The sequence below is a fragment of the Coregonus lavaretus genome (assembly GCF_964263955.1).
Source record: "Coregonus lavaretus genome assembly, chromosome: 9".
NCBI classification, from domain to species: Eukaryota; Metazoa; Chordata; class Actinopteri; order Salmoniformes; family Salmonidae; genus Coregonus; species Coregonus lavaretus.
In genome coordinates this window covers 16,776,956-16,800,816 of record NC_139996.1, presented here as the reverse complement: position 1 = coordinate 16,800,816, position 23,861 = coordinate 16,776,956, and the positions used below count along the sequence as shown (strand labels likewise).

At 43.1% G+C, this 23,861-nt stretch overlaps 2 protein-coding genes across 2 annotated transcripts in view; both read left to right on the top strand.

Annotated features, from left to right (window-relative positions):
* Window positions 1-7,154: 7,154 nt before the first annotated feature.
* LOC311134879 (uncharacterized protein) lies at window positions 7,155-14,295 on the top strand (the record flags this gene model as incomplete). Its single annotated transcript, XM_084168647.1, has 3 exons — window positions 7,155-7,188; window positions 12,732-13,394; window positions 14,159-14,295. The coding sequence occupies 3 exons, from the start codon at window positions 7,155-7,157 to the stop codon at window positions 14,293-14,295; spliced, it is 834 nt and encodes a 277-aa protein (XP_084024773.1).
* Window positions 14,296-22,269: 7,974 nt separating this feature from the next.
* The window catches only part of LOC311135463 (protein O-mannosyl-transferase TMTC2-like), a 159,178-nt gene continuing 157,586 nt past the window's right edge, over window positions 22,270-23,861 (top strand). The window contains exon 1 of the mRNA XM_084169428.1: window positions 22,270-22,617. Within this exon, the coding sequence (XP_084025554.1) occupies window positions 22,535-22,617 (83 nt within the window). The 5' untranslated portion in view covers window positions 22,270-22,534. The remainder of the gene's footprint in view (window positions 22,618-23,861) is intronic.

Sequence of the window (23,861 nt, the reverse complement as noted above, 5' to 3'; positions counted from 1 at the left end):
GTAATGAATACTCGGACAGAGTGGTAAGATCCAATCGCAGAATAGCGATGCTTTATTAGAGTACAGACAAGGGTATAGCTTAATCGTGGTCGGGAGGGCTGTGGTCAAAACCGGGCAAGGCATAGACTGGCAGAGGTACCAAAGGAGCGGGCTTAGTCGTAGTCGAGGGCACAGGCACAGGATCAGAGCACGGTAATCACTGGGGTAGACAAGCAGAGGATTAAGCAATTCGGGGAGTCAAACAAGGCACAGGTCGGATACACGGGTAATCAAAACAACAAACTCTCTCTCTCTCTCTCGGAACAAAACGCTTAGCAAGTCACAAAGGAACAATACCTCGCACCGACTGAACTTCTGAGCACACCTTATATCCTACCCTAATTACGGACAGGTGTGCTCAGAACTCAGGTGAACCAGATCGAGTCTGATGACTCCCCCTCTCTGTAGATCGGGGAAGTGTCAGACTCTGTCTAGACCCAGCCAACCCCCGATCCCTTACACATTGCAGACCAAATTTATTTTAGGATGAAAGTATATAGTAACATATACTCTCCTTTTCTTAAACCAGATATATTTCTTATCCATCTAGACACCATGTTCAAGTAACTCAGTATATAGTAGAGAGAGCAATAATGTAATTGACAAGGACATTTTTTAAAGCTCTTTAATGTAATCCAGGTTCAATGATTTATTGACTAAAGCAGAAAGTACACATACAAAAACAAGATCACCAATTTACTCCTTTAACAAAGAACACCTTTCATCTACCAATATCTATTATTGTGTACTTGGCAGCACTTCCTGTCACGGTTTCGGCCGAGGCGGCTCCTCCTCCTTGTTCGGGCAGGTTTCGCCGGTCGTCGTCTCCGGAGTTCTAGCTGCCACCGCTCGATGTTTCGTGTTTGTTTGGTTTTGTCTGTTAGTCACACCTGTTTTGTGTTAGGTCTCATTTAGCACCCTATTTAGTTTCCTTGTTGTTAGGTTTGTGTTGTGTGTGACTGTTCGTGTCGTGGTTGCGCTACCCGTGTCGGTACGCTATTTTTCCTGAGCTTCCTCCTTGTTGTGTGAGGAGAGATTTACGCACCTGTGTGTGCGCTTGTATTTACGCCTGTGTGCGTCTTTTGCCTCCGGGCTGTTTTGGATTACTTTTCGTGCTCAGTAAAGTCTTGTTGGACTTACCCTCTGCTGCCTGCGCCTGATTCCACACCACACCCATACACAGCACCGTGACACTTCCCTTCTTTGTTCTAGAAAGTACAAATTCTTCATGATGTACAGTAAGCAAAAGGAGCAGACATACTGTATAAACATAAAACATAATTTTATACAGTCACTTAAATGAATGTATAATTAAAACTCAACAGTGATTTATTGATACCTGCTATTGAAGATATACATTGTGTAAAATGTGTACACACTATTTGTGTGAGTGCATGTGCCATTCTACCACATCTAGTTCTGAATACATTTTTTAAAGGGAGCATCTTTCGTCATTCCACTCCCCTGGGTCTGTTGAACGATGTAGTAACTCCCCACAGTCCTGCTCTGTTTCATTCCAGCTATTAGGCTGTCCATCCCCCCAATACCTGCAGTAGAAACAACACATAGAATCAAACTGCAACTCTATCAGAGCCTACTACTCCAGTCAGTGATTTCTAATTGACACAGAACTCTTCAAATGTCTTACGTGGTGGTCAGTGGTGTGCCGTCCACTTATTTCCAGGTTCCCTCAGCAACTGAGTCAGTCAGAGACCATTCCAGACTGTTGGTTTGTTTCCTCCATATATAAAGTATAACACTTTAATAAATATATGTTATTTTGGCTGTATTAATGACCCAACTGTTACTTGGGAGACTTGACTAGGAAAATACTCTCTCTCGCTCTCGCTCTCGCTCTCGCTCTCGCTCTCGCTCTCGCTCTCGCTCTCGCTCTCGCTCTCGCTCTCGCTCTCGCTCTCGCTCTCTCTCTCTCTCTCTCACTCAGTCTCTCTCTCTCTCTCGCTCTCTCCTTCTGTTGTTTATGATCACAAGGTGTGCTTCTCTCCCTAGAAAGTCCTGTCTGCTCTTCTCCCAGGTTTAAGCCGCAATAGAGTTCAGAAAGTTACAGCTGGATTCAAACTTCTTCTAGAAAAAACATGACACAGATACAGCACTTCTAATGAAGTCATTAGTCATTTGACTTCATTGATCTTCATTTTCAGCCTTTCTGTCGCTCTTTGTAGCTGGTCTCTCTCTTTAGTCTGGGTGCTATAACTGGTCTGTAGCTGGTCTCTGTCTTTAGTCAGGGTGCTATAATTGGTATGTAGCTGGTCTCTGTCTTTAGTCTGGGTGCTATAACTGGTCTGTAGCTGGTCTCTGTCTTAAGTCTGGGTGTTATAACTGGTCTGTAGCTGGTCTCTGTCTTTAGTCTGGGTGCTATAACTGGTCTGTAGCTGGTCTCTGTCTTTAGTCTGGGTGTTATAACTGGTCTGTAGCTGGTCTCTGTCTTTAGTCTGGGTGTTATAACTGGTCTGTAGCTGGTCTCTGTCTTTAGTCTGGGTGCTATAACTGGTCTGTAGCTGGTCTCTGTCTTTAGTCTGGGTGTTATAACTGGTCTGTAGCTGGTCTCTGTCTTAAGTCTGGGTGTTATAACTGGTCTGTAGCTGGTCTCTGTCTTTAGTCTGGGTGCTATAACTGGTCTGTAGCTGGTCTCTGTCTTTAGTCTGGGTGCTATAACTGGTCTGTAGCTGGTCTCTGTCTTTAGTCTGGGTGTTATAACTGGTCTGTAGCTGGTCTCTGTCTTTAGTCTGGGTGTTATAACTGGTCTGTAGCTGGTCTCTGTCTTTAGTCTGGGTGTTATAACTGGTCTGTAGCTGGTCTCTCTATTTAGAATTGGTCTGTAGCTGGTCTCTATCTTTAGTCTGGGTGCTATAATTGGTATGTAGCTGGTATTTCTGTGTCAAACAGTTTTGTTATATTTCAGTCTTCTGTGATGTATATAAAGTGTAATATTGAGATGCAAACTAAAAATGGAATACATTTCAACTTTTAAGCCCATAACTATGTATGTGAGGTGTACACTTTTGTTTCAAAGTAGATTTGTTTAAGACAACCAAGAATCACTCTGTGTGACCCTGATTCAGCCCACTGCAGTAAAAGGTTAAACCAGAGATGTTTCTTGTCCCTCTAGACACCACGTTATATTAACCTTAAGTATCAAATCTTTATTAAAATAAATTAAAGATAAAAATAACTATTATTGCAAGAAACTATTCTGAGAGGGATTTCAGGAGAGTGACTTGAGTCTGCTAATGCAGCATTTCCTTTTGATTTCACAATATCTGCATCTGCATAATACTGCAGAACCAAAAGAGAAAGAACGAGAAAAAGAGAGGAAAGTGAAACAATTAAATAGGAAAGTATGGGTGAGAGAGGAGTGGAGGAGAGGTGCCATAGACCAATACAGTACCAGTACAGTAGAAAATATATCAGCTAAAGGATGTTGTCCTGTAAAATCTTCATTCGACCATGAACCGCACCCCGGCTTCTAAACAACTGTGACTTCTCTTAAATCCTATGCAGCACCTTTCCTGGGAAATCGCTTGACTTCCAGCTAACCATAAGGCCTTAGACAGATGGATCGTTTCTTACTACTCATCACATTTGATGGTACGCCAAATTGATCCATAAATTACTTAAATCTCAACGCACCATCAATATATTATTGCTTCATAATTGTTTGACCAAGTAAGGGAAAAGATACGATGACGTTGGCACAAAATGTACAGTGTTTTGGACTATAAAACATGTTTGGTGACCAGGATCTTGTTAGGCCTACTGCTGCTAGGTAGCTCTCTCTCTGCTCTCCCCCTCCCCTCTGTCTGTCCTTGATTGCAGGAGTGAAGTCTGGTGTGCGGGAGTCAGGGTTCCAGCTGCAGCTCATTCACCATAATCACCTCAGCCTTTAAGACCCGGTCAAACTTTCCACTCATCGTCAGATCATAGTCAAGATGACCATGTTAGTCTCGCTGCCGACTCAACCGGTTTGTTTTCGCTCTTTGTGTTTTTGGCCTGTTCTATTTACTTTTCTCCTGTGCCACAGATTATGGGAACCTGACTTCTGCCTCCGCTGCACTCCTGCCACCACCATCCTGCTCCCCACTACCGGACCTCCCTTTTGGACTCACCACGGACACTAGGACATTACGGTACCACACCTGCCCTGACCTGGATCTGTTACCCTCCCTGTAACCTGGACTTGCTCTTCCCTTATTATTGGAAACCTGGACTTTTTGAACATTGTAAATAAACCTGTTAAACCTTCTCTGGCTTGGTGTACTTGTCTGCATTTGGGTTCTAATCCAGTTAAATCATGACAGTATGATCTGACCAACATGAACCCAGCAGACAGTAGCTCGGATACCACCCCAGAGTGCACTCAAATTCGGACTGCTATAGCCAATCAGGACATTTTACTTGGCCAACATGATACCCTGTTTAAGACTATTGCTGAGAACAGTCAGGTGCTGTTTAATCAGGTTCAATTACTCACCAATCAGGTGTCTGTCCTTACTACCCAAGTTAATAATGCAACCCTCGGGCATGGCATACAAACTGCCCCTTCTCCTGCTCCACCTGTTTTTCCTGGCCCTCCAGCCCAGATCAGAGAGCCTTTTGTTCCTGCTCCAGAGCGCTATGATGGGAACATGGGAACCTGTGGTGAATTTTTGACTCAATGCTCGTTAGTGTTTGAACAACAGCCCCTCACCTACGCCTCAGAAAGAGCCCGTATTGCCTACCTTATCAACTCTACTAGCGGTTCCGCTCGTGCCTGGGGATCCGCGGTCTGGGAGAGTCAGTCGGACATTTGCAACGCTTACGTGGCCTTCTCCACTGAGATGAGGAAGGTTTTTGACCACCCCGTACGGGGCAAGGAGGCTGCGAAACGGTTGTTGTCTCTTCGGCAGGGGGTTCGCAGTGTGGCGGAGATGGCAGTGGAGTTTCGGACGTTAGCGGCAGTGAGCGGTTGGAATGACGAGGCATTACAAGGAGTGTTCATCAATGCTTTGTCTGAGACTTTAAAAGATGAGTTGGTGTCATATGATGTATCGCCTACGCTGGATAATCTTATTTCACTCACAATCAGGTTGGATAATCGGATTCGGGAGCGCCGCCGGGAGAGGAGTGTTAGTTCCAAGCAACTGGTCTGTCGTCAACAAACTCCTTCCCGCATCTTCCCTACGGAGAAAGCCGAGTCTTCCCGAGTCGATACGAGGAGCACTGAACCCGAAGCCATGGAGGTGGGTCGTGCACGGTTGTCCTCAGAGGAGCGTGCACGTCGTATTCAGGCTCGGGTCTGCCTGTATTGTGGAGAAGCTGGTCATTTCGTTCCTTCCTGCCCAGTTCGTCCGGGAAAAGGGCCGGCTCATCATTATTGGGAGAAGTTTTGGTGAGCCGAGCAGCGGATTCTTCCTCTTCTCCCCGCATTCTTCTCCAGGCATCCCTCCAGTGGCAGTCCCAGAATTTCTCGGTTAGTGCGCTGGTTGACTCTGGTGCCGATGAAAGCTTTTTGGATCGAGAGTTGGCTCAACAAATGGAGTTAGAGACTGTTCCTATGGACTGTCCGCTGCAGGCTAAGGGTCTAAATGGACAATTGTTGACCCGTATTACTCATCAGACTGTTCCTGTTTGTCTCAGAGTGTCGGGTAATCATCAGGAGAACATTCAATTCCATATAATTGACTGCCCACAGACCTGTAGGAGCGGGATTCTTTTTTGTTGCTAAGAAGGATAAGACCCTCAGACCCTGTATTGATTTCCGTGGACTTAACAACATCACCATTAAGAACAAATATTCTCTGCCTTTAATTAACTCTGCTTTTCCCCTCCTTCATGGTGCAACTATCTTCACTAAACTGGATCTACGAAATGCGTATCACCTGGTGCGCATTCGTAAAGGTGATGAATGGAAGACTGCCTTCAACACACCTTTGGGACATTTTGAGTACCTGGTTATGCCTTTTGGGTTGTCCAATGCCCCTGCCGTTTTTCAGACACTAGTCAATGATGTCCTTCGGGACATGTTGAATCGGTTTGTTTTTGTCTATCTGGATGATATCCTGATTTTTTCAGAGTCCTCCCAGGAACACGAACTGCATGTGCGCCAGGTGTTGCAAAGGTTGTTGGAGAACAAACTGTTTGTGAAGATGGAGAAATGTGAATTTCATGTGTCTGAGACCTCTTTTTTGGGTTACATAATAGCTCAGGGGGAGTTGCGGATGGACCCAGCTAAGATCTCTGCTGTCACGGACTGGCCAGCCCCCTCCACCCGCAAACAACTTCAACGATTCCTGGGGTTTGCGAACTTCTACAGGAGGTTCATCAAGGACTACAGCCGCATTGCGGCGCCACTCACCGCTCTCACCTCCATCGCACGACCGTTCACTTGGAATGAAGGGGCCGAAGCAGCGTTTGAAGAACTGAAACATCGCTTCGCCTCGGCTCCCATTCTGATGCAGCCGGACCCCGACCGCCAGTTTGTCGTGGAGGTGGATGCATCCGACACTGGGGTAGGTGCGGTGTTGTCACAACGTTCACCGGAAGATAACAAACTGCATCCCTGTGCTTTCCTTTCACGGAAACTTTCTCAGGCAGAGAGGAATTATGATGTTGGCAATCGTGAACTGCTCGCCGTGAAGCTGGCTCTCGAAGAGTGGCGGCATTGGCTGGAGGGGGCGGAACAACCCTTCATCGTTTGGACGGATCATAAGAATCTGGCATACATCCAGTCAGCGAAGCAGCTCAACCCCCGTCAAGCCAGGTGGGCACGTTTTTTTGGTAGATTCAATTTTTCTCTGTCTTAACGTCCTGGGTCACGCAACGTCAAACCTGACGCCCTGTCTCGTGTTTTTTCTGCTGTTGATACTGGTAGTAACCCTGAACCCATCTTGCCTCCTACCTGCAGTATTGCGGCCATTACATGTGACATCGAAGGGATTGTTAGACAGGCTCAACATCATCAAGCTGACCCTGGGAGCGGTCCTCCTAACTGGTTGTTTGTCCCTGAGTCTGTTCGCTCCCAGGTACTTCAGTGGGCTCACTCGTCTCCCCTTACCTGTCACCCTGGAGTTACTCGGACCCTTGACTTTGTGCGACGGAAGTTCTGGTGGCCCAGGATGGAGGCGGACACTCGAGCCTTCATGGCTGCTTGTACGTTATGTGCACGTAGTAAGAACTCCACCCAGGCCAGCGCTGGTCATCTAAGACCTCTGCCAATACCCAGCCGGCCCTGGTCCCACATTGCCTTGGATTTTGTCACTGGACTTCCCCCCTCGTCTGGAAAGACTGTCATTCTTACTGTTATTGATCAGTTTTCTAAGTTTGCTCATTTTTTGGCCCTACCTAAACTGCCCACTGCCAGAGAAACGGCTGATATTTTGGTTGAACATGTGTTCCGCTCTCATGGTCTACCCACGGATATTGTCTCTGACAGGGGTCCCCAGTTTGTCTCCCAGGTTTGGAAGGCTTTCTGTAAAGCTTTGGGCATTACATCCAGCCTGTCCTCTGGATATCACCCCCAGACCAACGGGCAAGCCGAGAGAGCGAACCAGGAGATGGAGACCGCTCTCCGCTGTGTCACAGGGTCTAACCCTGGGTCGTGGAGCTCCATGCTCCCCTGGGTGGAATATGCTCATAACACCTTGACTAACGCTTCCTCTGGTTTGTCTCCCTTTCTGTGTGCTCTGGGTTATCAACCTCCCCTGTTCCCTTCTCAAGAGAGGGAACTGGCGGTACCCTCGGTGCAGTCCCACATGCGCCGCTGCTTCAAGGTCTGGAGGAAGGCCAGGGTAGCTCTGTCCCGAGCTTCGGCGTACATGCAGAGGCAAGCCAACCGTCACCGGTCCCAGGCTCCCGGTTACTCTCCTGGTCAAGAGGTATGGCTTAAGTCACGTGACCTTCCGTTGAAAGTGGAGTCTAAGAAGATGGCGCCTCGTTTTATAGGACCGTTCAAGATACTGTCTATTGTTAACCCCTGCGCCATTGTAAATAAACCTGTTAAACCTTCTCTGGCTTGGTGTACTTGTCTGCATTTGGGTTCTAATCCAGTTAAATCATGACAGATCTTGCGTTTCGTGCTCGATCATTACATTTCAGTAGGTTCATCATATTCTTTAAATCAAGTGCAATATATTTGGCTTAATCAATTTTCAAAAGTCAAAGACCATGGTAAGAACGATTTCTATTGCATTTGTTATTTTGTATTCATTGTCTGATTCTTTTGTGGGCTAATGAGTCACTGAGGGTGAGAAACTGTCTGTTTCTGTGTGCTTATTTGGCATGCCAGTATATTTGACTTTTTGATAGACAACCTTTGCCAATACATACTGTACATGTGCAGCCATCAGATTTTTTGAATGTAGACCTAAAGCACTGCAAGGTATAGACACAGTATTTGAGCATATGTGTGTACAGATACCTGAGGAAATCTATACAACCACAGGTAAAAGACAATGAATCCAGGAAAAAGGAAGATATTGGATATTGATGACGACACATATACCATGACCAGAACAAGAGATGGTGTTAAATATTCAGGTACCAACACACACACACTAGTGGTGCGGGTCAGCTGTTTGTTCACCCGCACCCGCCCGCATTTGCTAATAGTCCATCTGCAACCGCCCGACTATATGTGATAAAGTGAAAATCTGAGGCCCGCACTAAACCACTAATATAAAAAATGCACTGTAGGCTACAGTCAGAGACAGCGGAAAGATTTTTTGACATGATTTAGATATGTTTCTGCTTATAATTTCCGACATTTTGGTAGGCTATTTGCTAGTCAACTTGTCTATAATTAGATACATGCAGCTTCTCTTCTGTCATTATACTGTATGTTGCCCTAATTTAGAAGACTAAATAAACCCTTGCTCACAAGAGAAATGTCATACATCGATAGAATGAATGCTTCAATCTAGTTGAGATTGGTCAAGTTTTCTCTGTCAGATGTTTAGGGACCGGGGACAAAATGCAATAGCCAAAAAAAAGGGAAAGATTTTCTGTGCAAAAGTTCCAAATGGCATCAGTTTGACCGGTTGTAAGGAAATAGAAAGCTGTGAAAACGACCCAACATTTTTCTAATAAGATTTCAGTTTGGCTTGGATGCATATTTTATGTTGTTGAAATACTATCAGCTTTTATGATGCTGATAAAGATAGCACCTCTACAGCAGTGGAGGCTGCTGAGGGGAGAATGGCTCATAATAATGGCTGGAACGAAGCAAATGGAATGTCATCAAACACCGGGAAACCATGTGTTTGATGTATTTGATACCAATCCACTGATTCCGCTCCATACACTGTGTATAGAAAATATTAAGAACGCCTGCTCTTTCCATGACATAGACTGACCAGGTGAATCCAGGTGAAAGCTATGTTCTCTTATTAAATCCACTTCAATCAGTGTAGATGAAGGCGAGGAGACAGGTTAAAGAAGGATTTTAAACCTTGAGACAATTGAGACATGGATTGTATATGTGTGCCATTCAGAGGGGGAATGGGCAAGAACAAATATTTAAGTCCCTTTGAATGGGGTATGGTAGTAAGTGCCAGGCGCACCGGTTTGTGTCAAGAACTGCAATGCTGCTGGGTTTTTCACACTCAAAGGTTTCCTGTGTGTATCAAGAATGGTCCACCATCCAAAGGACATCCAGCCATCTTGACACAACTGTGTGAAGCGTTGGAGTCAACACGGGCCAGCATCCCTGTGGAATGCTTTCGACACCTTGTAAAGTGCATGCCTCGACGAATTGAGACTGTTCTGATGGCAAAAGGAAGGTGTTCCTAATGTTTGGTATACTCCGTGTATAACTGCATATTTGCATTCTCTCAAGATGCTGACAGAAATCAATCATATTTCTCCACTCCTCTTCCAGTCAAAATTTAGCCTACATCTGGTGTATCATTTTACTGCAAGAAATGCTTAAAGCTGCAATATGTAACTTTTTGGGCTACCTGACCAAATTCACATAGAACTGTGAGTTATAGATCTGTCATTCTCATTTAAAGCAAGTCTAAGAAGCGGTAGATCTGTTCTATGTGCTCCATTTCTCTGCTTCCTGTTCTTAAGTTTAGTTTTTTGCTTCTTTTACTTTCGGTTTTGTACACCAGCTTCCAACAGCTGAACATAAAATAGTTTTGGTTATGGAAAATATACAGTGGGGGAAAAAAGTATTTAGTCAGCCACCAATTGTGCAAGTTCTCCCACTTAAAAAGATGAGAGAGGCCTGTACTTTTCATCATAGGTACACGTAAACTATGACAGACAAATTGAGGAGAAAAAATCCAGAAAATCACATTGTAGGATTTTTTATGAATTTATTTGCAAATTATGGTGGAAAATAAGTATTTGGTCACCTACAAACAAGCAAGATTTCTGGCTCTCACAGACCTGTAACTTCTTCTTTAAGAGGCTCCTCTGTCCTCCACTCGTTACCTGTATTAATGGCACCTGTTTGAACTTGTTATCAGTATAAAAGACACCTGTCCACAACCTCAAACAGTCACACTCCAAACTCCACTATGGCCAAGACCAAAGAGCTGTCAAAGGACACCAAAAACAAAATTGTAGACCTGCACCAGGCTGGGAAGACTGAATCTGCAATAGGTAAGCAGCTTGGTTTGAAGAAATCAACTGTGGGAGCAATTATTAGGAAATGGAAGACATACAAGACCACTGATAATCTCCCTCGATCTGGGGCTCCACGCAAGATCTCACCCCGTGGGGTCAAAATGATCACAAGAACAGTGAGCAAAAATCCCAGAACCACACGGGGGGACCTAGTGAATGACCTGCAGAGAGCTGGGACCAAAGTAACAAAGCCTACCATCAGTAACACACTACGCCGCCAGGGACTCAAATCCTGCAGTACCAGACGTGTCCCCCTGCTTAAGCCAGTACATGTCCAGGCCCGTCTGAAGTTTGCTAGAGTGCATTTGGATGATCCAGAAGAGGATTGGGAGAATGTCATATGGTCAGATGAAACCAAAATATAACTTTTTGGTAAAAACTCAACTCGTCGTGTTTGGAGGACAAAGAATGCTGAGTTGCATCCAAAGAACACCATACCTACTGTGAAGCATGGGGGTGGAAACATCATGCTTTGGGGCTGTTTTTCTGCAAAGGGACCAGGACGACTGATCCGTGTAAAGGAAATAATGAATGGGGCCATATATCGTGAGATTTTGAGTGAAAACCTCCTTCCATCAGCAAGGGCATTGAAGATGAAACGTGGCTGGGTCTTTCAGCATGACAATGATCCCAAACACACCGCCCGGGCAACGAAGGAGTGGCTTCGAAAGAAGCATTTCAAGGTCCTGGAGTGGCCTAGCCAGTCTCCAGATCTCAACCCCATAGAAAATCTTTGGATGGAGTTGAAAGTCTGTGTTGCCCAGCGACAGCCCCAAAACATCACTGCTCTAGAGGAGATCTGCATGGAGGAATGGGCCAAAATACCAGCAACAGTGTGTGAAAACCTTGTGAAGACTTACAGAAAACGTTTGACCTGTGTCATTGCCAACAAAGGGTATATAACAAAGTATTGAGAAACTTTTGTTATTGACCAAATACTTATTTTCCACCATAATTTGCAAATAAATTCATTAAAATCCTACAATGTGATTTTCTAGATTTTTTTTCTTCTCATTTTGTCTGTCATAGTTGACGTGTACCTAAGATGAAAATTACAGGCCTCTCTCATCTTTTTAAGTGGGAGAACTTGCACAATTGGTGGCTGACTAAATACTTTTTTTCCCCACTGTATTTCACAGTGGTTTAGATGGTACAATGATTCTCTACACTATACTTGCTTGTTTTGTCACATAAACTGAAATTAGTTAAACTCTCCCTCCCCACCATTAGAACAGCCTCAATTCGTCAAGGCATGGACTCTACAAGGTGTCGAAAGCGTTCCACAGGGATGCTGGCTCATGTTGAATTCAATGCTTCCCACAGTTGTCGGAATTAAAAATGCAAAAGTGTAGAGAATCATTGTACCATCTAAACCGCTGTCAAATATATTTTCTATAATCAAAAATGTTGTATTTTCAGCTGTTTGAAGCTGGTGTACAAAACAGAAAGTAAAAGATGCAAAAATGAAACTTAAGAACGGGAAGCATAGAAATAGTGCACATAGAACATATTTACCGCTTAAACTTGCTTTCAATGAGAATGACAGATCTATAACTCCGATTTCTATGTGAATTTGGTCAGGTCACCCCAAAAGTTACATATTGCAGCTTTAACTTTTTCTGCCCGTTCCCAAAATCATTTGGCGTGAGTACAATTAGGCCCTAAAGCTTAGGCTTGCGCATTAATGCCAGATAGCCGAAAATAATGGAAAAATAACTAAATGTAGCCTATAGATATAAATTGCACAGGAATTATACATTTATGGATTTTTAAGGTATTGTTTTCTTTTTATTTAACCATGAATTCCATGATCTAAAAATAAATGAACAATGAATGCAATTGCAAAGATTGTATGATAATATCTTATGATTTAGTACATTTTCAGTGGTGGATAGACCATACAAAGTTGCTGCATTGTGTCTGGGGCTGCTCTGTGTTCTCCTACTGGCTGGGATCATAGGCCTGTGTGTACACTGTAGTTTAGTATGTTTTCACTAAAACATTGATCATCTTCAGTGATGTAATTATTGATAAATGTTTTCAATGTTTCACTGTTCCCCTAGTCACTGGTCAGCATTATTCTCCAGGGAGAGACCAGCTACAGACCAGCTACAACAACTTGACTAAAGAGAGAGACCAGCTACAGACCAGTTATAGTACCCTGACTAAAGAGAGAGACCAGCTACAGACCAGTTATAGCACCCAGACTAAAGAGAGAGACCAGCTACAGACCAGTTATAGTACCCTGACTAAAGAGAGAGACCAGCTACAGACCAGTTATAGCACCCAGACTAAAGAGAGAGACCAGCTACAGACCAGTTATAGCACCCAGACTACAGATAGAGACCAGCTACAGACCAGTTATAGTACCCTGACTAAAGAGAGAGACCAGCTACAGACCAGTTATAACACCCAGACTACAGATAGAGACCAGCTACAGACCAGTTATAGTACCCTGACTAAAGAGAGAGACCAGCTACAGACCAGTTATAGCACCCAGACTAAAGAGAGAGACCAGCTACAGACCAGTTATAGTACCCTGACTAAAGAGAGAGACCAGCTACAGACCAGTTATAGCACCCAGACTACAGATAGAGACCAGCTACAGACCAGTTATAGTACCCTGACTAAAGAGAGAGACCAGCTACAGACCAGTTATAACACCCAGACTACAGATAGAGACCAGCTACAGAGGGAGACAATCAGACTGAACAAGAAGCTCAAAGGTGAGTAAAATGACTAATGACTTCATTAGAAGTTTTATCTGTTTCATGTGTTTTTCTTGCTACTTCATTCAATGTGAGTGGTATCAATCAATGTTTGTAAATAAAGTAAGGACAACTTCTAGGGAGACCTTGTCAAGAAGGATGGATGAAGTTTGAAACCAGCTGTTACTTCCTCTCAACTGTGAATAACACCTGGGAGGAGAGCAGACTGTACTGTCTAAGGAGAGAAGCTCACCTTGTGATCATAAACAACAGAGAGGAACAGGTGAGAGAGAGAAAGACAGAGAGAGAGGGAGAGGTGGGAGATAGAAAGACAGAGAGAGAGGAACAGGTGAGAGAGAGAAAGACAGAGAGAGAGGGAGAGGTGGGAGATAGAAAGACAGAGAGAGAGGAACAGGTGAGAGAGAGAAAGACAGAGAGAGAGGGAGAGGTGGGAGATAGAAAGACAGAGAGAGAGGAACAGGTGAGAGAGAGAAAGACAGAGAGAGAGGGAGAGGTGGGAGATAGAGGCTATGTATGAGCAATGGTTTTTTTTCTGTGCCGTAATAACAGATATTTATCAATGGGTTAAACGGAGCAAATAAACAAATCTGGATTGGTCTGACTGACTCAGTTGCTGAGGGAACCTGGAAATGGGTGGACGGCACACCACTGACCACCACGTAAGACATCTGAAGAGTTCTGTGTCAATTACAAATCACTGACTGGAGTAGTAGGCTCTGATAGAGTTGACAGTTTGATTCTATGTGTTGTTTCTACTGCAGGTATTGGGGGGATGGACAGCCTAATAGCTGGAAAGAAACAGAGCAGGACTGTGGGGAGTTACTACACTGTTCAACAGACCCAGGGGAGTGGAATGACGAAAGATGCTCCGTTGAACAATACTGTCTGTGAGAAATAGGATTATCATAGATACTCTCCCTGCACTGTTATTAAAGGACCTCTCTATGTCCTATGTTACTCCTTTTAGTCTTCCACATCTGGAATGGTACTAGATGTGGGAGAATGCCACACGCACACACACGCATGTACACACACAAATTGTGTACACATTTCACACAATGGACATCATTCAATAGCAGCTGTCAATATACAGTATCACTGGAAAGTTTTAGTCACAGATTCAAGTGACTGTATACAATTATGTTTCTTGTTTATACAGTATGTTTGCTCCTTTTGCTTACATTATGCTGTACACTAACAAGGTGTAATTTCTGCTTAGTCAATAAATATTTTAACCTAGATGATATTAAAGAGTTTAAGACATTCCCTTGTCAAGTACCTTATTGCTCTCTACTCTCCTGTGTAACTCAGTTGGTAGAGCATGGCGCTTGCAACGCCAGAGGTAGTGGGTTTGATTCCTACGGGGGACAATTATGAAATAAGTATGAAAATGTATGCAATCACTACTGTAAGTTGCTCTGGATAAGAGCGTCTGCTAAATTACTAAAATGTACTCTGTATTGAGTTAATAAAGAGTAGTATTGGACACTTTGGTCCCTGTGGAAAAAATGCCTTAGGTTTGAAAGTAACATTATCTGTCTAACATAATTACTACGAATACTACATATTTAAATGTCCTTGTTTTAACTATACTGCTTTCACTGTCAACACAGAATATATTGCCTGATCACAGACATTCACTTGCAGATGGGTTACAGGCACATAAAGTTGAATTAATTTTTGAAATGTATTACATCATCGTCTCTTGCTGTTCAGTGAATGGCCACATTGATGCCTTCCTCACTAGATGGGACACTCTATTCAAATTACATTGCGTCAATATGCAGTGCCATGGGTGCCTGACTTTGTCTGAAAGTGGGGGTGCAAATATATATATAGTTTATACTGTTTCTTCACAGGGGGAATCATATTTATGAACAGAACACAACTATTTTTCTGGTTCTGCCACAATAAATTATATTGAACTTGAGTAAAGAAAATGTAACGCAAGCTCAGAATTATTCTTCTTGCGCATTTATTGATATGCCAACAATGCTCAACAATGCCTAATTTATCATAACCATTACAGATAACAAATCATAATTGCTAAATTGCCCTATATATATTCAGTCAATAAAAAAACAAGTGACATTTAAGATTGATTCATTGAAACCGTACTATTAACTGGTTACATTAAATCGTGGAACACAATCTTCAAAAAGGCAGTAACCTCAGCAGTGGTGCTTGTAGAAGCCTATGGCTGTGCAATGACATAGCCTTATTTTATTAATTTATCACACACCTATTTTATAGTAAAAAACATTATGTAATATAACAGAATAAAATAGAACTGAATATTTTTCTAAACAAAAAAAAGTAGCAATTGCGAAGTGATGCGCATCTTGCGTCTGGGACAGATATTCTCAAAGAGTGATAATTGGAAATGGGGCTCAATTTGGCGAAATATGTTTTCTTTTTTATACCTGGTGATGAATTATGGCCACAACATCTGTTTGGTGAGTAGGCCTAGCCGTAAGGATTCTGATGAAAATATGCTGTTTGTCTTTATCAAACTATACGTTTTTGCATATTTTCAGTGTGTCTATTTTTACGGAAGTTATATCCTAACCCTAGGCTAACCAATTATTTAATGGCACTAGCAGTTTGCAAAGTAGCCTAAGTGGAAAATACAGTGCATTCAGAAAATATTCACACACCTTGACCTTTTCAACATTAATTTTTGTTGTGCTACTGCCTGAATTTAAAATGGATTCAATTGAGATGGTTCGTCACTGGCCTACAAACAACACCCCATAATGTCAAGGTGAAATTATGTATTTCAATTTTTTGAAACATTTAGTAATAATGAAAAGCTGAAATGTCTTGAGTCAATAAGCATTCAACCCCTTTGTTATGCCAAGCCTAAATAAGTTCAGGTGTAAAAATGTGCTTAACAAGTCACATAATAACTTGCATGGGCTCACTCTGTGTGCAATAATAATGTTTAACATGATTTTTGAATGACTACCTCATCTCTGTACCCCACACATACAGTTATCTATAAGGTCCTTCAGTCGAGCAGTGAATTTCAAACGGATTCAAATAAAATAAAATACTATTTTATTTGTCACATGCGGTGAATACAACAGGTGTAGACCTTACCGTGAAATGCTTTTGTGTGTGTGTGTGCCTTAGACAGCTGCGAGTGGCTCAGAGGTCTAAGGCACTGCATCTCAGTTCGCTTCCAGGCTGTATCACAACCGGCCATGATTGGGAGTCCCATAGGGCGGCGCACAATTGGCCCAGCGTCGTCCGGGTTTGGCCGGTGTAGGCCGTCATTGTAAATAAGAATTTGTTCTTAACTGACTTGCCTAGTTAAATAAAAAGTGTGTGTGTGTGGTTAGAGTCCAGTGAGTGTACATAGAGCCTGTGCAAGTGAGTCATTGCAAAACATTATAATAAAAAAGGGGGTCAATGCAAATAGTCCAGGTAGCCATTTGATTAACTGTTCAGCAGTCTTATGGCTTGGGGGTAGAACCTGTTAAGGAGACTTTTGGTCCCAAACTTGGCTTGCCATGCGGTAGCAGAGAGAACAGTCTATGATTTGGGTGGCTGGAGTCTTCAACAATTTTTTGTGCCTTCCTCTGACACCGCCTGGTATAGAGGTCCTGGATGGCAGGAAGCTCGGCCCCAGTGATGTACTGGGCCGTACGCACTACCCTCTGTAGCTCCTTGTGTTCAGATGCCGAGCAGTTGCCATACCAAGCGGTGATGCAGGGCGGCAGGTAGCTTAGTGGGTAAGAGCGTTGTGCCAGTAACCGAAAGGTCGCTGGTTCTAATCCCCGAGCCGACTAGGTGAAAAATCTGTCGATGTGCCCTTAAGCAAGGCACTTAACCCTAATTGCTCCTGTAAGTCGCTCTGGATAAGAGCGTCTGCTAAATGACTAAAAAATATTTAAAAAAAAAAAAAAAAAAAAAAAATGGAACCAGTCAGGATGCTCTCAATGGTGCAGCTGTATAACTTTTTGAGGATCTGAGGACCCATTCCAAATCCTTTCAGCCTCCTGAGGGGGAATAGGTGTTGTCGTGCACTCTTCACGACTGTGTTGGTGTGTGAACCACTAGGTCCTTAGTGATGTGGACACCAAGGAACTTGAAGCTCTCGACCCGCTCCACTACAGCCCCGTCGATGTGAATGGGGGTATGCTCGAACCTCCTTTTCCTGTAGTCCACGATCAGCTCCTTTGTCTTGATCAGGCCTGCCAACGTCGTGTCGTCGTCAAACTTAATAGTGGTGTTGGAGTCGTGCGTGGTCACACAGTCGTGGGTGAACAGAGAGTACAGGATGGGACTAAGCATGCACCCCTGATGAGCCCTGTGTTGATGGTCAGCGTGGCGGATGTGTTGTTGCCACGAGGTGTTCAGTCCCAGGTTCCTTAGCTTAGAGATGAGCTTGGAGGGCACCATAGTGTTGAACGATGAGCTGAAGTCAATGAACAGCATTCTTGCGTAGCTGTTCCTTTTGTCCAGGTGGGAAAGGGCAGTGTGGAGTGCAATAGAGATTGTGTCATCTGTGGATCTGTTGGGCGGTATGTGAATTGGAGTAGGTTTATGTTGATGTGAGCCATGTCCAGCCTTTCAAAGCACTTCATGGCTACAGATGTGAGTGCTACTGGGCGGCAGGTTACCATGGCATTCTTGGGCACAGGGACTATGGTGGTCTGCTTGAAACATATAGGTATTGCAGACTGGGTCAGGGAGAGGTTGAAAATGTCAGTGAAGATACTTGCCAGCAGGTCAGCACATTCTGACTTGCTGTGTCCTGGTAATCCGTCTGGCCCTGCGGCCTTGGAAATGTTAACCTGTTTAAAGTTCTTACTCACATCGGCAACAGAGAGCGTGATCACACAGTCATCTGGAACATGCATGGTTCAGTGTTGCTTGCCTCGAAGCAAGCATAGAAGGCATTTAGCTCGTCTGGTAGGCTCGCGTCACTGGGCAGCTCGTGGCTGGGTTTCCCTTTGTAATCCGTGATAGTTTGCAAGCTCTTCCACATCCGACGAGCCGGTGTAGTAGGATTTCATCTTAGTCCTGTATTGACGCTTTGCCTGTTTGATGGTTAATCAGAAAGCGTAGTGGGATTTCTTATAAGTGTCCGGATTAGTGTCCTGCTCCTTGAAAGTGGCAGCTCTAGCATTTAGTTCTGTGCGGATTTTGCCTATAATCCATGGTTTCTGGTTGCGATATGCACTTTTGGTAGATGGGTAAAAAAGCAGACATTACATTTAATATCCCTTTGAGCATGGTGAAGTTATTAATTACACTTTGGAAGTCACTACAAAGATAAAGGTGTCCTTCCTAACTCAGTTGCCGGAGAGGAAGGATTCCGCTCAGGGATTTCGCCATGACCTATGTCGCACTTCCGCATCTACGGTGAAAGGTGACAGCGCTAGAGCAGTGTTTGTCATTCCATGAGACATCCCAAAAATCGGTCTTCACACAAAATCGTCTGTAGCGTCCGAACGGTTTGGCCTAGAAACCACTATGAACCCTCTATGGAAAGTTGACTCTCACGAACACGATGGTGTTCTCCGTTTTGCTCTACGAGCCCCACAAGCATATTGGGACTCGTCTGAACTCGGTACAGATGATCTTCCAACTTCTGTCTGTAGCGTCCGAACAGTTTGGGCTACACACTAATATGACCCTTCTGTGCAAAGGTGAGACTCTGTAGGATGCCCACAGCCCTCACAAGACTCGTCTGAAGGTCCCTCGTTACCAGTTGAAAAAGTGAATGGAAGTATATAAGCAGAGTGTTTAGGACCAAAAATAAGGGGTTAAATACATGTTAAAAAAAATATATATATATATATAATAATAATTCCTTATCTTTCTTATATCTCTAAGATATAGGACAGACACTTCAGAACAAACTTCCTTTATTGTAATCTTATAGCCTACGCTACCGCATGGGGACTATCTGTTGTTCCATGTAGTGCATCTGTTATTCATTAAAAAAAACATGTAGTGCATCTGTTTTTACATCAAAAAAACAATTATATATTTTTTGATACTTCAAGGGGTTTTAAAATTCAAAATCAAATAGCATATTCCTTGGTATGACCTTCTTAAAACAATTCTATATAACTTATGTATATGCATGCGCTTAGCCAACCAACGTCACCATGACATCGCCTACAAGTGTGATCAGGGATTTCTATTGGAGAAGCAGTTTTAACCTATCTTCATACTAGTGGAGGCTCCTGAGGGGAGGACTGCTCATAATAATGGCTGGAACGGAGCCTGTGGAATGACGTCAAACACATGGAAACCATATGTTTGATGTATTTGATACCATTCCACTAATTCCGCTCCAGCCATTATCACAAGCCCGTCCTCCCCAATTAAGGTGCCACCAGCCTCCTGTGCTTCATACTGTACTGTCTTTGGTATATACTTGCGAGCTACTCATTGACAGCCTGCGAGCTACCGGACATGCAGTCTTCTGCAAAGGTGCAAACTTTGGTAGGCTGATGGAAGGCTACTCTGAGTCAATGGCAGAATCTCAGTTGCATACTCCTCGCATCCTCTCTCCTTCTCAAAACCCATTGGACGAGAAAGCCCTCTGAGGCGAGGAGAGAGGACGCGAGCAATTTAGATTCTCACAGAGGCTGCGATACAGTGAAGCCTAATCAGACATGCCTGTGCTCATCATGGTTCTTACAGGCAAAGTGAAATGACAAAATTTGCTCTTGGTGCACGCCTCTCAAATTATATGTAAGAACACCTTGAGTGCATCGGACATAATAATAATATGCCATTTAGCAGACGCTTTTATCCAAAGCGACTTACAGTCATGCGTGCATACATTTTTGCCCGGGGATCGAACCCACTACCTTGGCGTTACAAGCGCCGTGCTCTACCAGCTGAGCTACAGAGGACCACGACATGAAACAACGCTACAAATGTAATGGTACAACAAAATAGATCAACAATTGTCTTTTACAGGTGTCTTTTCATTTTTCCAGTGAGCAAAACCATTCATCTTGAGGCGACGGGGGAGGGGGTGCAAAGTGCAATCTGTTAATTATTATATATTATATCATCATAATATATATAAAATGGACATATCTATTTTATTACAGACTAGCTGAAAACATTACTAATCATTGAAAATGACAAATTACCCAATGGATCATGATACTTTTCTGGTAAAAAAGTGGGGGTGCAAAAACATTTGTTTGCTCCTCTATTTTGAAAGTGGGGATGCAGATGCTGTGTTTGCTCCATTGCTCAAGGGCCTAAGTGCAGTGTACCATACTGGCCTCTTTGTCTATGGAGCACACTATGGAACACAGAGATTGATTCATTTTTTAGTTTTTCTCCTCTGTTCCCACTACTTTCTCTCATTCTCTCCATATCAAAACACTAAAATGGTTATATTATTCCAATAGTGCATACTGAAAACACTTGCTTTAGTGTAAAACACTTGATATAGTTGGAAGAATGACTGTGCTGCATTGCTTCAACGTTTGACTCCCTGTTGCTGAGGACAGTCAGTGTTGCTCTTCTTGCTGGGTGAGCCCTCTACTGGGCGTTTTTAAAGACCAATGGAAGCACTCGTCATAGTAGCCTGCAATGGCCACACAAAAAGTAAATGATTGCTGTAAAGACACCACGCCTGCCTTGATTCATACTAAAGAAATGGATCTGTTATAAATGTGTTATAACCATGTTGTACATTATGGATAGTAATAGGTCATTCAGATATTACGCCTACTTCCCCTGGAAATCCCAGTTATTTCCCAGGCGGTCATATTATTTCTCTGCCATTAGATTTCTTTAACACAATTTAACTTCAAATTATCTCCTGAGGTAGCGGACTGAACTCCACTCCATGGTGAAATAAGTTTCTGATGTTGGTGGTTGTATTTGATTAATGTTTATTGAAAAAGTATGGAAATAAATAAAGGCAAGTTTCAGTATTGACCTTGGGCGAATGGATGTAGTCAGAGCTAGATTCCACAAAGCCTGGTCTCTGCTCCACTCCGTTGGTGGAGTATTCTAATCAGAAACTTCATTCACCATGGAGTGGAGTTCAGTCTGCTTATAATATTGTTCATTGTCTTTTCTGCCTCAGGTTTATTGCAATTTAAGTGGAGTGTTTTGCCTCTGAAGGCAGGCCCCAATGGAATATTTACTACAGGGTTAACATGTTGTAACACTTTAGAGCAGACACCTGTCATTTCACAATCCTTAGTCTCTAATCAATATTCATTAGATGAATTTATATAAAACAAATCAAGTTTTGGTTGATTGGTTATTTAAGAGGAATGAATAACAACCATTATGCCATTTCAGATTTTATAATCCAATAATCAACAGACATTTGAAGCCTAAATAACAAATGTTTTGTATCCTTGTGGGTCAGTAGTTCTATTCAATGAGGTTAAATTATATTTATATATATTTTTTTAATGGTTGCAGCAGAGGGCAGATCAAACCTAGTGCATGCCTGGCGCGGTGTGGCCCTAACCAAGTACTGTTTATAGCCTGCTGCTCGGATTAAAACCAGATTATGGGACTATGCTGTGTATACAAAGAACTCTCCAGAGGGTGGAAAAAACACTGGCGCGACCGGTGTAACTGTTCCTTCAAGTCAAGAATGGCATATTCACACTCATAAGGGGCTATATAATCACGGCTAGAATACACATTGAAAGGCGATGGGGATACCAGCGGTTCGCAATCAAGAGGTGTGCCATCACCATGCAGTCTAGCCTAATCCTCAAATCATCAGCATCCTTTCTTCTATTCACTGTGGGGAGGATGGGCATCGCACATGCGCAGAAGATCCTTTGAACCACACGCGGCTCAATCACGACGTTTATCCAGCGGACCACTCACTATGCTTCATACGAGCAGTCTTGTAGGGAAGGCGTGCAAATGCAGTTAAAGAAACCGTAAATGCTGGCGGTTTTGCTCTATTTCGTGTCGGATCAAAGCTCTAGCTCAAAATGGGTTAGAAGGAGGATGCCTGGATTATCCACTTTCAACACTTTGCGAGGATGGGGAATTGGAATTTCTGTTTTCGTAGAGACATCTTGACAAAGACGGAGACAGAGAATAGAGATCGGATTTGAGATCTATCTCCACTGTTCTTCTTCGTTTTCTTTTCTTGTTTTCTTTTTTGAGAAATGATTGCAGAATTCGTGTGCAGCGCTGTGGCTTTGGTCCTCTATGTCAACACTCTGGGCGCCGATTTCTGCTACGATGACAGGTAAATGAATGAATGAGAGATAACGCCCGCGTCCGATGGCATTGCTGTTCTGCCCATACTGTCATACAATACAATGGTTTTGCATAATGGTAGCGTATTGCTTGGCATAGTAAGAAATGTGTTCACATTTCTAGACAACATTTCGCGGGAGCGTACGGAATGGCAGGCCGATGGAGGGTGACTTCTCTTAGCTCTGTGTTGGCTGCAAGGTCTCCGTAAACAGCAGGCACTTGCTTGCCAGTACACAGTGTCACTGCATCAAGTTTGAATCCTGAGGATGATACATTGTTGCAGGCAAAATTAACCTAACGCTTCAAAATTAATAGGGGAGTAATTTGATACATTGTAACTCCAGAATTTCACGCTATAGTTGCACAAGGCAACACCACGTCCATGGCACAGCACTAAAATAAAACCGTTATCATGACCACGTCTGTTCATATTACGTGTGAACCAGTCCTATTTGTTAGGGGCTGTGCTGTCCCGAGAAACAGGTGAATAATATTTTCTGAATATCATTATTCTAACAGACAGTGATTGATGATCCCAAACAAATTAAATAAACCAATCCTTTTTTAAATAGGCAATAGGACATGTATTATCTGAAACAAAATAAAACCAGCGAGCTTTATTAGGCAGACTAAAACATTGATCAATTGATCAATTCTCAAGTGGTTCATGCTCCATTGAAAAGTAAGTGTCTTAAAAAGTGGAGATGCGTTCAGTTCAGTCTGTTGTAAGCTGTGCTGCACCGTGAAAATGAATTTGCCTCCAGAGAAAGAACATTTCTCCTGGGCCTGAGAATGTATTGTGCCAAACAGATTTAAGTACCTGTAATGACTAAAGATCTTAACACAACACCTTTGCACTTTTCTTTTACCAACTGCTGTCTGCTATAGGCCTTCTTCTGGGCAGTTAAACCACTATGGCCTCAGTATAATAGCTTGGTTGTTTGATTTATTAATTGATTGATTCATAATTTAAATAAAATATTTTAACTTGTAACGCCTGATGTCTAAATGTACATCATGTGTTTCTTTCAAACTTACCTGGTGGTCTATGGTAAGTAAGTGATGCAGTGTACTAAATGTGAGGCTTATAGTGTAGTGCCAATGCCAATGTATTACATTTCAATCTTTTGGTCAGTAGCCTAACTGCTTATAAATGGTTTGATACATGCAGAATTAGAGCCATCATTGTTGTGTATTTGGACAGCTATGCCCTATAGGAAATTAAGTTATTAG